General features: G+C 44.5%; 1 protein-coding gene across 1 annotated transcript in view; it reads left to right on the forward strand.

Moving 5' to 3' along the window:
* The first annotated feature begins 8,136 nt into the window (after positions 1–8,136).
* Positions 8,137–14,223, forward strand: part of bmper (BMP binding endothelial regulator) — a 29,035-nt gene continuing 22,948 nt past the window's right edge. Inside the window, exon 1 of the mRNA XM_073485688.1 lies at positions 8,137–8,774. Coding sequence (XP_073341789.1) covers positions 8,666–8,774 — 109 coding nt within the window. The 5' untranslated portion in view covers positions 8,137–8,665. The remainder of the gene's footprint in view (positions 8,775–14,223) is intronic.

Below are 14,223 nucleotides of genomic sequence, written 5' to 3' on the forward strand. Positions count from 1 at the left end.
AGGCAGAGGTTTGACATTTCTGCTTGAAAAAAGTGAAACGATGAATCGATTATCAAAATAATTGACAGGTGTCTTTCAGTCGTCTCATCGTTGCAGCTGTAGCGTACACACCTGACACACCATTTAGACCATAGTAGACGATAAGTGCTGATTCGGGGAGCGTTTGTGATAAAACTGCTGCTTTTCTGAAGATCTGATGATGTGAAATATGTCTGAAAATCAGACGTGTGTCGCCCTTCAGCCATTATTGTTGCGTATGTTTGCATAAAAACCCTCGAGTTGCAGCATGATTCAACGTCTCAAACGCTGCACAATTCTTCCATTTCTCCTCAGAGTTGCACATCAAGTGTAGGAATGAGCCGAACACCTGTCGAGTTGATGAACAGCACTCAGTCTGACGGCTTTTGAAGTGATTGTTTTTGTTTTTTTTCCCTTTTTCTTTTCTTTGGGGCGCGGGCGGCTCGGTCGGGCGGTCAGCTGCAGATTGGGTAACGGCGCTAAAGCCGAACTGCCGCTGTTTAATTTGGCAGCCGCTCTCGGTGTGTGTACACGAAGCAGCTCCGCAGATACAGTTACACTCCACAAAAACACTCTCAGTGTCTCTGTTTGTCTTTCTCAATCACTCAGATATTTTGGTTTCACTCCCTCAGCTCGTATCTGTTTTTATCCCCGTCCCCATTACATCAAACCTTTCCTCTGTTTTTATGTCTCTCTCCTCAGGTATTTATCCCCCTCAGTGTTATCTTTCCTTTCATCTCCATATTTTGAAATTTCACATCAATCACCGTTTCACTTTTTGACACCTCTCTCCAACACAAATCTACTTTTCTCTCCATCTCTTCGGTCACATTGTGCTCTTTCTCCTCCTTTTTTAGCCTTTAAATCTTTTCTTTCTTCTTTTGTCTCTTGCTTTCTTTCTTCTCCGTCACTCGTTCCATCTTAGTTTATACTCTCTTGTCTCGTTGTACCATAATTCAGTTCAACCACTATCAACCCTCACGAAATGATCCGCCTCTCTTTGTTGTTTTCTTTCATATTTTAAATGTCTAATTTGTAAAAATGTTGATTTTTGAGTCTCATTCTGAACTCATCGGCTCGTCCACTGATGCTTTGGAGGTTGGCCGTCCAGTGTGACTCGCCGCTTCTGGAAACTCCTGAAAACCCACAAAACTAACCGTTAACGAGTTCAAATGAAGACAGATTCTGCAACTGCTCGGCTTATTTCCCGTTTAAAGTGTCTTTAGAAACACATTTGGGCGAGTTAATAATATAAGAGAAAGTTTCCAAACAAACCGACATGTTAGTCTGGTTTGAAATTACGAAGCAAACAAGGCCACATGTGGCGTTCGTCCAGTCGTGTTTCCGTGGTTGTTGGAGGGTGTTGGTCAAGCGCCGGGAGCCCTCGTATCCAAAAAAGAAAAACTGAATTTAAACTGTTAATTTTGCACTTTTTAAAGATGTCTGACTGTTTTTACTTGTGTTTCCTTTTGTGTACCATTTTCCTCTGCTGCTGTCAGGTCCCTCATGATGAAATAAAGCTTATATAAGATGCTTTTAAAATGGAAACAAAAGAAGAAAAGTGTCTGACTTCTTCAGGATGCTCTGCCTCTTTCTGCCAGTGGACATTTGAACCGCAGCGCAGCCACATCCAGAGCACATCAGGGCTTATTTCTCCTCCGTCCTGCTGTTTCTTTTCTTTCTTTCTCTCATCCATTTCTCCCTCCTTTCTCCCTGGTTTTGTGCGTTTGTGTATTTGCGACTCTAAACACTTCTCCAGATTTTGCTTTTTTTCCTCTTCTGTGACTTCTTCCCTCATTCTCGCCTCGGTCCAGTAAACCAGCTCTGATGTGAGGAACCACCGAACATGGCTGCACACACCCAACCGTTAAAAACATCAAACAACAATACTCCAACAATCAAAGTGTAAGCGGGCCGCAGCCGTTTGGACGGAGTGTAATAAAAGTGGAGTTTGGATTCAGCCGGCTCAGTGTGGGTTTTATTTCGGAGCTTATTTCAGTCTCTCTGGGGTTTAAGGCGTAAACAAACTGGATTAGATAATTGCCGCATCATTTTACTCTCGCTGCAGATTTTGAAGCGTCAGCAGCGTTTCACCTCCGCCACGGGGGAACTTAAGTGGCTCGGATTTCTTTTTTGTGTGAACAATAGATCCCTGGGGAAAATTACCAGAAATTATATTTGGTTTCTTTGGCAACATGAGCTGTGTCACGTTTTTCTGCTTCCCCAAAGTGAAGTTACAGCATTTTGTCTCTTCTACGTGGAAAAGACAGAAAATAGATTCTTAGATCATATTTTCTGCTCCAGCAGGAACATTCATATCCAAACATTATGTTTCTGTTGTAGGAGGGATGTTACAGGTTATTATTTTACTCATTAATGGAAACATTTCTCACAAAAAAAATCATTATTACGTAGATTATTAAGTACATTTTTATCTAAAATCAATATATTTGCCATGCCCTGATTGGGTCCAGTGTCAAAGACAGTAAAGTATCCAACACAGACGGATTTACAGGAGAAAATTCATTTCATAAGAGCTTTCAATGGAAACCTCGAGATGGAGAACAGTTCTCCCAGTAATGAAAATCTAGTCAGGTGAAGTCTCGTAGTCCACAAAACATTTCTGGAGCTTCACAGTAAAACAGATTTGAAGCATTCTGCCACACAACTGAAGCAGCTGGAGACTTGATTTAAAACGGAAAAACACAATTTGAAAAGACGTTATTTACACCCTCGACTCGCGACCGTGCTCGAGCACCCACGTCCTATCAGGGTGTGTGCTAACGCTTTTAGCTTTGCAGCTACAGTGAAGATTTCAGCTTTGAAAGGGATGTAAATGACGTCTTTACAAGTCAGTTTGGGATCGCGTGGCTTCCAGAGACTTGAATAAGACCGGGTGAGCTGTACGGAGCCATGTTATGTATTTTTTCTGTTGTTTATTACGTTTTAAATCAAGTCTCCAGCTGCTTCAGTTGTTTAGCAGAATGCTGCAACTCTGTTTTACTGTGAAGCTCCAGAAATGTTTTGTGGACTACGAGACTTCACCTGACTTTACATCAACATGGAGGGAGGAGATGATGACTGGATTTGAATTTTTAGGTGAACTGCTCCTTTTTGTGTTATGCGTTATCTAACTAATGTTCTTATTTTAGCCCAAACTATGATCTCTTTCTAAACCTAGACCTCTTTAACCAGACTGTGACAGATTCACAATGTTAACCTGATGACAACAAAGGTCCGGTACACCTGTTACTGGTACGGTCCAGTGGTCATGTATGCTGTTTTTGGACTCACCGGCACTCAGGGAAAAATCAGTTTTCATCGTGTGCCGTCCAGCAAATGCATCTTTATCTTTACATGGTCTTCCAAGGCCCAGTTACAGCAGCGTTTAAGCATTTCCAGTTGAAATCAGTTATAAGATGAGACTTTATTCACTCGACCGACACTTCAGCATGAACAGGTAAACGTCACGGTCCACACTGAAGCAGATGAGCTCATGTTTGATTAAAAGCATCTTTTCTCTGCCACACCGAACATGCCTGTTGTGTTTCTGGCTGTGGGAGGAGGATGTCTGGCGTGTTAATGTTCTGGTTCTGGTTCAGAGCAGCAGGTAAGAAGCTGAAAACTCTCAGACTGGCTAAGTTTAACAGTTTACAATTATGTGCTGAGTGAGTTTCATGACCTCTGGGCTCTTTGTTACCTGCAGGAGAAGTATTCCTTTCTTCCTTCCTCGAAATCGGACCTTCTGCAGAGATGTGGCTCCTGTCCGACAACAGCAGAACACCGCCAGGAGATTAACTCTTAGCCCGACTTCCCCATAAGAAGCTTGTAAAACCAGTAGAGTATGGAGCGTGATGCATCCCAGACCTCCCACACGAACTCTGCTGCTCTCTAACAAAATGCTTCTCCGACATGGAAAACTCGTCTTTACATCCTGAAATATACACAGCGCCTCAGCTGTTTTCCTCCCGTGTTTCCAGGGTGTTCGTTTGTTGTGAAAACGTTCGTAAAAAAGCTCCATAAACTTCTAAACTATCTGCACTTTATGTTCTTACAAGGATGTAAAAATGCAAACAATTACATGTCTCAATTAGTGCTTTTATTGTGAAGTTCCACCCTTTGTGCCGCTGGTCCCGTCTGTTTCAGGACTTCAAGCTGTCCGACAGCTGCGAGGGCCCGGGATCTCCAGGTGAAGGACAGGTACGGTTCCTGAGAGGTTGTTGTGGTGGAAATGGGCCGTTAGTTGTTGGTCTGTCCCGACTCAGACAGCTGGGTCTAACCTCCTCCCCCTCAGAGCCTCTCAGAGCCAGACCTGTCGGCTGCAGAAGGCTTTAACCTCAGGCCCACCGGGGCCCCCGCCCTCCCGTCTGCAGCCAGACTGAAGGCAGGAGGACGCAGAGACGATCTGACCACCTCCGAGAACATCGTTCACTCCGGGTCAGTCCTGCAGCAGCTCCATCCATCACGGTGAGGAAGAGACACGTCCCACGTCCTACAAACATCTTCCTTTAAAAGCAGCCGTTTGTTTTCTCTTCTTAACTTCTTGACATTTGCTCTTTTGGGCAAAGTCAGACACAGATAAGAAAAACTTATGTTCTTTTTCTACGTCACTTTTGTCCCGAAGCCTTCTTAAAACGTTCCAGTCAGGTCACACTTAGAAACGTCAAAATGGCGTGGTTCCTCCTCAGAAATATCCGGTACTGTCACGCAGACTTGAACTGCCGCCTCCCTCTCCACCACCTGCCGATATGAAGGTCAGGTCATAGACGTGTACTGGGGTTCATGACAAGTTTTGTACGAATGTCAATATGCTACGTAACCTATGACACGCACATATGGACGTTTCTGTGGTTTGCAGAAATAAAAACTGCTAACAACTTATCCTGGAGTAACAGCGTAATCAAGTCTCAGGAAGCCCAGAGATCCCAAACTGATCTAAAAAGACATCATCTCCCCTGTTGTCAGCTGACAAACCGCATGATCATTTAAATAATGTCTTTTCACATCATTGTCACAAATCGTATGGAGCTGTTCTTCACCTGACTTCCATAAGTAATGTTTTTGAGTAGATAATGACAAAACCAAACCATTGAACACACACCTCATCCTCATTTTATACTTGATAAAGTTTACTCTCTCTCTTACTTTGACAGTGTTTCTCTGCATATTTACACATTTTGTCCTCCTTCAGATCCTCAGCACCCGTTTGTCTGCAGGTTTGATTCCCAAAAACACCTGTACAGACGTCTACAGGCCACCGACTGCCCTGCTCACCCGTCAGCTGCCCTGAGTGTGTGTGTGTGTGTGTGTGTGTGTGTGTGTGTGTGTGTGTGTGTGTGTGTGTGTGTGTCACTGGACAGTGTGTGAGGTCATTAAAATACTGTGTGTGTGTGTTTGTGTGTGTGTGTGTGTGCGGTCAGACCAGGTCACCCCCCTCTCTCTCTCTCTTTGTTGCCATCTAGTGGTTAATATTACCGACATGTAACCTCACACACACTCTGAGACGATCTTTAACTCTGATATAAACACAATTTCATCCAAGTTTGATGATCTCTGTCACACACACACACACACACACACACACGCACACACACACACTCCCTCTCTTTGGTGGAAAAAACCTAATTTTCTCTTTTTGACAAAAACACACAATCTGGTTTTCAACACTCGACAATTCTCTCTACGACACTGAAACATTTCCCTTTTGACTGTTTTCCTCACTGTCTTTTGACACACACACACTCACACACACACACACACACACACCTGGGCCATGCCTGGCTTGTGTGTGTGTGTGAGTGTGTGTGTGTGTTTCCAGCGTGCAGCAGCACAGATCAGCGCTCAGTTAAAAGCTGCTGGGTGGGTCCTAATTATTTCTTTGAAGACTCGCTTTTCCTCCCCGTCTGAGCTTCTGACGAGCTTCACTTTAAAGAGGCTAGACACACACACACACACACACACACACACTGTCATGCAACCCGCCTCATCTGTCACAGATGAGACTGTGACTTTAATGTCGACTCCAGACTGCAGATTTATGGGAACATAATGCTAAAATGTTGTGGACTTTATGTGACGGAGGAGCGTGTTGAGTCTGACGAGAAGAACTTTTCTGTTTGCACGAAACTGAACCGCAAAGAGTCCGACGATCTGAACTGCTGCATTAATTTGATGATGATTTTGTTGGTTTGTCAGCACGATTACACAAAAACTACCCAACAGATTTCCACCAAATGTGGACGGAGGACGTGTCTCGGCCCAGAATAGACCTCATTAAGTTCTGGTGCAGATCCAGACAAAGGGGACGGATGCTGGAATGTTTTCCTCACTTTCTTTAACGTCGTAACATTGTGTGATTTGGGACATTTTCGTTAATTTCTCAGGGAGTAATGCATAAATCTTAATGAACGATACCAGCTGTATTTAAGTGGCTGGGCCTTGGCGGAGGTATGCACTCTACTGAGCACCAATCCAGTTGTTGGTTATGGTTTAGACTTGATTTAAAATTTTCTAATTTGACGGATTAAACAAGTTGCTTCTGTCAAATGAAGAAAGATGACAGTAAACTCCCTCTGGACTGACTTCAGGTCCAGTCAAGGTCCATTCAGTGTCCCCTAGAGGGGCTCCAGGACCCCACTTTGGGAACCTTTGACCCTTTCAAGAGCCCCAATCGGGTCGTTGACTGAACTTTGACAACCACAAGTGAGATGGCTGAAACCAGTGCATGAATATTCAGTTCAGCAAAACTTTACTGGTGTCACATTTTGATCTGAAACGTGCTGCAAGTACATAAACGGAGCAGCGACGGACTTTTTCCATATTTCTTCACCGACCTCGAGCATCTGGTCTTGTTTCCCTCCTGAGAAGTGGTTTAAAAACTGCTGCTCGTCCTCTGAGACACAACAAGAAGACCTCCTTTTGACAGGACGACTGCTGATTGGAGTCTTCTGTTGTTTATTTAGTGAATTCTGTGTCTGTTCTGTGTCTTGATGTATTGATCCACTGATGATGGCGTCGCTTTGGGTCTGCCTGATCGTGCTTTGGAAACAACTGATCCCATTGCTGCACGGATCTGCTCCCATTCAGAGCGTCGCTGAGGTCCAACGCTGATTTTTTTGGGTGTTCAGGTCTCCAGTTCATCAGGATCCTGCAGACCAGCCAAGATCTTCCACACCAAACCGTGGAAAAACATTTCTTTATGGACTTGTTTTGTGCACGTTGTCATGTCGAAACAGGAACGAGACAATCACAAACTGTAAGGCACAAAAATGGAGGAATATTTTTGTCTAAATCATTGTTTGCTGTAGAATTAAGGTTTTTCCTTCAGACCAAAAGTACACATGAAGGCAGCAGTGTCGACATACTTTTTGGCTTTTGCTCGTTTCTAAATAAAGTCGACAAAATACTCAGACAAAGGAAGAAGTTTCTAAAATTAAAGAAAAAATGTTTGTCTCCACAACAGTGTCACCAGGGAGACTCTGAGGCAGAAGACATGATGGATTCAAAAAGTATTTTATTTCAAATTTTGGGGCATTTTTAGAAGAAAAGCTGAATTGTGTCTGTTTCTGCAGGCCGGCTTCACTTCAGTCCTCCTGTCTCTTCTGCTTTGTTTCTCTTCTTCTATTAAAACATTTACATTTACAACCTAGAGACATGAAGCACATGTAGCTCCCCTGGTTCGTGTAATGAAACTGAATCCCAGAGCTCCCTCTCTCTCTCTCACACACACACACACAGCTTTATAGCGCACAGAGCTTCAGTAGCAGACAGAGACACTGTGATTATTAAAAACTTAAAATAACAAAAGGAGGGTTTCTCCTTAAGGGAGGAAGAGGAGGAGGAGGAGGAGGACTGGGAGAAGTCTGCAGCAGCAGCTCTGGAGCGCAGGACCAGAGAGGGTCTGGAGGATTTGCAGGAGGTTTTTTGGAGAGGTCTGGAGGCAGGAGGAGGTCCCGGCGCTCACAGAGGAGGCAGGACTTTCTGGCTCTGTGGTGCGCTCCGACACCAGAGGTCTGCTTTAATACCAGAGAAGGAGGAGGAGAGGCAGGTCGACTCTGTACACTGCTCACACACAGAGAGAGAGGCTGCAGTCCACTCCTCCGTCCCGGACAGCGAGCATCCATGTGCCAAACGGACTGAGACTGAGACGCGTCCACTCCTGGAAAAAAAACTTCACTTATCTTCGGGGAGTCAGAGTCCGTTTAAAAACTCTCCAGCTGCTGTGAATCAGCTGTGTTTGTTTATCTGAGCTCGCACACTTTTGGTTTGGGTGCCGGAGAGGAGCGAAATCCATTTTCAGAACCTTTTAACCCTCCGCTCCTCTCAGGATCTCCTTCATCTGCAGGATTTTTGGGGACTGATTTGATCCTGAAGATGTTTTTAATTCACCTCTGGACTCCTGTTTCTCCGCGCATGACATGAGCAGCCCCGCTGTCTCCTGCCGGCCGGCGCGTCTTTGTCATTTTAATGTCGGTGTGATCTCCGCGCGTCTGGCTGATTGTCGCTTTTTTGCATTTCAGCGCAGACTGACAGACGGAGGAGGGTTTTTTCTCTCCTGGCTGGAATAAAAGAGAAGTCTGAACGTGGATCTTGATTTCTGGATTGATTTTTTATTTTTATTTTCTGACAGGAGAAAAAAAAAAACTCGATGATGTTGCTCCGCTGCTCGAACCCTCCCTCCTGGTCCACCTGTAGGTTTTTCTTCTGCTTTTTCCTGCTGCTCCAAACGCCCCGGTCCTCCTCTCCGCTAATTACAGGTAAGATTAAAGGGGATCACACGGCTTCATAATGACACATCACAAACACCCACCGTGCGTAAAAATCTACCCAAACCCCGCCGGTTATTTAGTCTGCAGCGTCTCCGCGCTTCCTTCAGTCTGTATTTGAATCAAAGAGGTAATGTGGTGGTCAGCTGAAGAATGCATGAAGCCTTTAGTTTGGTGCGTGATCACCAGGAAGGAAGGAATCAACAGAATGCGTAAAAACACTTCCCACAACTTCACCTTTTATATTTTGCACTAAATGTCTGAAAAATTGGCGTCTTTGCTGATTTTTTAAAAGCGTCTTAATCTTGAGTCTGGTGCTGGATGATGAAATTGGACTCGGTTCTCAGTTTAACCCGGGTTATCCGCTGCGCAAACGAATCGGTCTCCCTTCCTCAGGGTTGCACTGGAGGAGAAATACCACCAAAATCCAGCTTGTTATCTGCAGCAGAGCTTGTTTGTTTTGCAGAGGTAGTTTTCTGCTCCGACATAAATCACGATGACATGAGTCAATATCAAAGTAATTTATATAAATCTTAAGGGGGATCACACACGGATTTAGATCTTTAGGATGAAAGCTCTGCGTAAAATTAGAAGTGATCTTTTACTCAAATTGTTGTTTGCGCCACCAGAAGTTATAATTAACCCACTTTTTGAGTTAAAAGCAGGCTGTAAACGTGTAAATCACTTTCTTTAGCCAGCTCTGGTTCAGCTGCTCCTCTCTCTCTGTCTCTCCCCGGGCTGGACGCGCTCCCTCCCCGGGCCCGCTCCTCCTTTGACAGCCGCATTGCATCATAGGATATCGTTTTTGTTTGCCCTGCAGCGCCGCGGAGAAGTGAGAATAAAAGAAACTGGGTGAATGAAAGGTGGATGTGGTGGTGGTGCGCGCTGTATGCGTCTTATCAGCAGCCGGGTGAGGGACGGGGACTCCCGGCTGACCTTCCTCCTCTGCTGCTTTGAAGACTGGACACCAGATTTTGATTGTGGTTATTTATTTAGTTTCGGATTTCATCTACAAAAAGGAGAAAAATCTTTGCTAAAGCTGATTCAGATCAGAGGATTCAGCTCTTTAAACATTAACACAGACCTCAACATGAAGACAGGAATAACTTTTTACGCACATCCGCTCCAAGCGCTGATAAGAATAATGTCAGATCATCAGGGTTTCCCCCTCTCCTGGCTCTTATCTCTGCTCCTGAAGCAAACACAGAGATGAGAATCAGATGGGGGGAACCAAACTTGGACCAGATGGGTTCTGAGCAGTCGGACACGTGTATCTGTTTGACATGAAACAGTGAAGGGAGAAGCAGTAAGCACCTCTGTGTATCAGCTGGAGGAGGCTGCACCGTCCTGATCCCAGGCAGCAGATCAGATTCCTCCACCTGGCATCCCAAATATGCACTGTATCATCCTGTCTATTGTCTGCTGAACCACAGACCGGAGGGTTCTGGGCGGTTTGAGTTCTTGCAGTCGAGCGGTTGAATGTGTCACTGCAGCAGGTGGAGCAGCGGGTAGCAGAGGTCATCCTGTTGGCTTCTACAGCGTTCATAACCGCAGCGTTACTGGATTAAATCTGCTCCAGGACACTTGTTGCTCGTCAGAACTGTCTGCTGTTTCTCTTCTGGGGTTTGAGATCCACTTTATAAACTCACCATTGACCTCTTTAAAGTTAAAAGGGCTGCTGACGTGGTTCGACTGGAGGAAACCCTGAATAAAAGTTACTTTAGAGTTCATGTCCGTTGGTTTGTGAGCAGGATTACACAAAAACTATTGAACTGATTCACATGAAACTTGGATGGAGGATGGGTCTCGGCCCAGAATAGACCCGGTAACTTTTAATGCGGATGCAGGAATGTTTTCTAAGTTTCTTTAACATCGCTTGTCAAGGCGTTTTCCCCACATTTTTCATTTATTTCTCAGGGAATAATGGATGAATCTTGCTTAAAAGAATCAGCCTTATTTAGATGTTGGCTGAGGTATGCGCTCTACTGAGTGCCATTCCAGTTAGATACGAGGCTGTAGCTGCTGTCAGTTTCACCAAAAACCTCCCAGACTTCATGGATTAGTTGGATCACTGTTCTTTAACAATATCTGACACCTTCGAGTTCTGTATAATCGTTTATAAATGAATTTAAACTGACGTATTTCTTTATTTTCAAAAAGCTCCAATTAATCTTTAATTAATCAAGTGATGATCTGACAAAATATGACAAACTGTTATGAGTTAAAATACATAAAGGTGGTGAAATTAGCTCTGTTCTTTTGAAGCTGAGAGTCAAACGGCAACAAGTGAAAGATCTGAGCAGAGTCTGTATCGGGGCTGTTAATGGACTAAATTTGAATAAACTCAACAACAATGGATCCTCCTGGCAGCGAGTCGTGCCGTCTTGTCTCTGAGTTCAGCTGAGAAGCCAGCCTGTGGATTCTGGCAGAGCAGACGAACCCTGCCGACTCCACCACCACTGTAAAATTTACAGCCTTCGAGTGTAATTAAACTGGCAGGGCTGTAAGTGGTGGGGGGTGAGGGCGGGGAAGGAGAGGAGGGGAGGGACTCGGTCTCTGGGGCCTCGTCTTCAGTCCGACAAAATACCTTCCTCTTCTGTTTGTCAGCTGCTGCGTTCACCTCGTGTCCATCCGTACAGATCCTCTCTCTGTATACAGACGGTGATAAAAACACTTCAAACCTTTTCTTTTAATCAAAGTCAAACACAAGCTGAAGCTACTGAAAGCTGTAGGGAGGTAAAGAGGACGGGGTAAGTTGGAGAAAGCAGTGCAGAGTCATTAAAAGGGGGCTGGAGCTCAAGGACAGCAGGGGGACTCTGTGACCTCTCCTGGGTTAGAGGTCGCTCTCTCTCTCCGACTCTGGTAGTCGCTTCCATTTTAGATCCAGTTACAAGCTGGAGTCTATTCAGGTCTGAGTCTAATTCATTGTTAATTTATTGATTGATTTCAATAGTTAAACGTCAGATATCTTCTGTTTAAAGGAGCTCAAACATTAACTCTTTCAGCCCCGTGCCAAAAATGTGTTTTCTTTGCTGCTTCCTCACATCAGGACATTTTCTGATTCCAACTGAACGTTTCTTTATGTTGCAACTTTACGGTTGTTTAGGTTGAGTTTTATAAGGTTTACGCACAAAAACCACTTAGTTAGGGTTTGGAAAGCATCATGATTTGGCTTGACATTCCTATTTTAGTCGCCACGATCAGATCACACACACTTTTTACGCCACAAAAACACCTGGTGTATTTAGAAATATTCAGCGGTGTGACTCGAGCTTGGCAGCCGTGTTGTCTTGTGATAACACCACCATCGTGATATATCACACGTGGAGCAAATGTCAACCTTGGAACGCATCCGAGTTTGCAGAAACGTTGCCTGCTAACATTTTATCTTTGCGACTGGGCTGAGAATTCAGATACTTTTCATTTGTTTTTGGCTGAAATGACACCTGGCGCAAGCATATTATATCTGCTATCGCCAGCTAGCTAATCAAGATATTGTTAGCTCAATGAATTCATTACAAACTTGTTTGAGTCTTGTGTAAATCTAAGAGCAGGACAGAGCTGCTACCGTTAGCTTAAATCTGTGTGTGGTGAACGACACTGTGGATGTGGTAAACGTAAACCAGGCCTTATTAAAGTGGGGCTGACCTGTAACCTGCAAATGATTGTAATTAGCTAATATTGTGCTGATTGGCCCTGATAGCTGGACATGCTAACGAGGGAATCTGCCCACAATCAAATGCTGAATAACGCTGCCATTACACTGCCATTCACAGTTCAGGAAAGACATTTAGCTTGCGGTCAATTCTTATCAACATTTCAACAAACCAGCAGTCAGCAGGTCGAGAGTCGGAGGTCACAGGAGGCCACGTTGATAAAAGTCAGAACAAATATTGCTCAGAAATGTCTCAATCTTTTTGTGTCAATGAGAAATCTTTCATCGCTGTGCAGCGTCGAAGCTTTACAGTGTTTTGATGAGATAAACCTCAAATGTTCCCCGAGGAAGAAACTGCATCATCACAACAGATGAACCACAGCAGAGATAGGATCAGCTGGAGGATATATGACCAGAAACAGGAAGTAGTTTGACACTCAAACAGAGCGGTCAGCGGTGGGGGGGGGGGGTTTACCCGGGGCTTCCAGCTCATGACAATAAGTTCCTACTGGGAAGGAAGTTGTCCTTTTTAGAGAGTCAAAACAAAGCTGGCACATGAACAAACAGCGGAGCATCGGGCCGGACCTCGTTTCTTTCCACTGCTGGAGGAACTGCTGGCCGTGCGATGTTGACATCTGTCTGCTTCTACCCATAAACCCTTGTGTTTGGGGTCGTTTCCTGCAGTTGGTTCAGATTACATTTGCTCTCGTAACAAACTTGACTGACTCACGTTTTTTAAGACCTCAGTTTAAATGACACTGCTTTTACCTGGACGGACAAACAAAAACACCAAGTTTAAATAATCTGCTCAAAACATGCCGCACCTTCAGATATAAGACCAGGGTCAATATTAGCCTATTAATGTTGGTTAAACAGTCAGGTGTAGCAGCTGTGATGTAATGACAGTGAATAAAAATAATAAAACTGCTGCTCTTCTCCAGCACCGACACACTTTCTCTTTGTTCTCAGATATTATTATTGATATCCTCCTCAAAGATCCAGTATCAGTCTGGCTCTTATTTATAATCAGTGGTGGTCCTGGTCGTCTGTGTGGTGCCGGCTCGACAGCCTCAAAATTGGGCGAATGAAAACCAAACAAACAAAAAGTTAAAGTAGCAATAATTGAATTTTTGGCCACTTGGGGGCAGCAGAACAAGCTGTAAACACATCACTGACATATTATCACCCGTAAGGGCCCAGACCCACCAGTCCTACGGTCGGGTGTTGGTACTAGCCAGCCCTTTTCAGTGGCTTTTCGGCCAACTGAGCAAGTGAGAGCAAGAGAAATCCCTCCGTTTGGTATCCATGATGACCCATTTAGTGTGTTTATTTTTCACCTCTGCCTCTTCACCAGTGCCATTTGCAACTTTTTATCATATTCTCAAGTGGCTATATGAGTGAGAGTGGTGTGAAAATTGAGGCAAAAGCTGCTTTGAATGACGAAAACAGACTACAGCCACCTCGAGAGTTATTTCCTCTGCGCAGGCACTAAATGTGCAAGCTAGTTGGTCATCAGCTGTCGTCTTTGCGGTGTGTTCAAGTGCAGATTTTTGGCCGAGGCAGAGGTGATGTGAGGCGATGTGACAGTTGGCTGTAGTCGCTGTTACTTCTTTGATGTCGCTGTGGTGTGTCAGTGCCCAAAGTCCAAAATTCAGCCTCTTTTAGCTCTGTTTTTGGTCTCCACCACCCCTTAAAAATATCACTAACATTGTCTGTCTGTCCTTTTCTGCTAGAAAAGAAGTTCATGTGAGCGGTCAGGCTGAACAAACTTTAATCTACCTCTGC

This window comes from Pagrus major, chromosome 17 (assembly GCF_040436345.1).
Source record: "Pagrus major chromosome 17, Pma_NU_1.0".
Classification (NCBI taxonomy): Eukaryota; Metazoa; Chordata; class Actinopteri; order Spariformes; family Sparidae; genus Pagrus; species Pagrus major.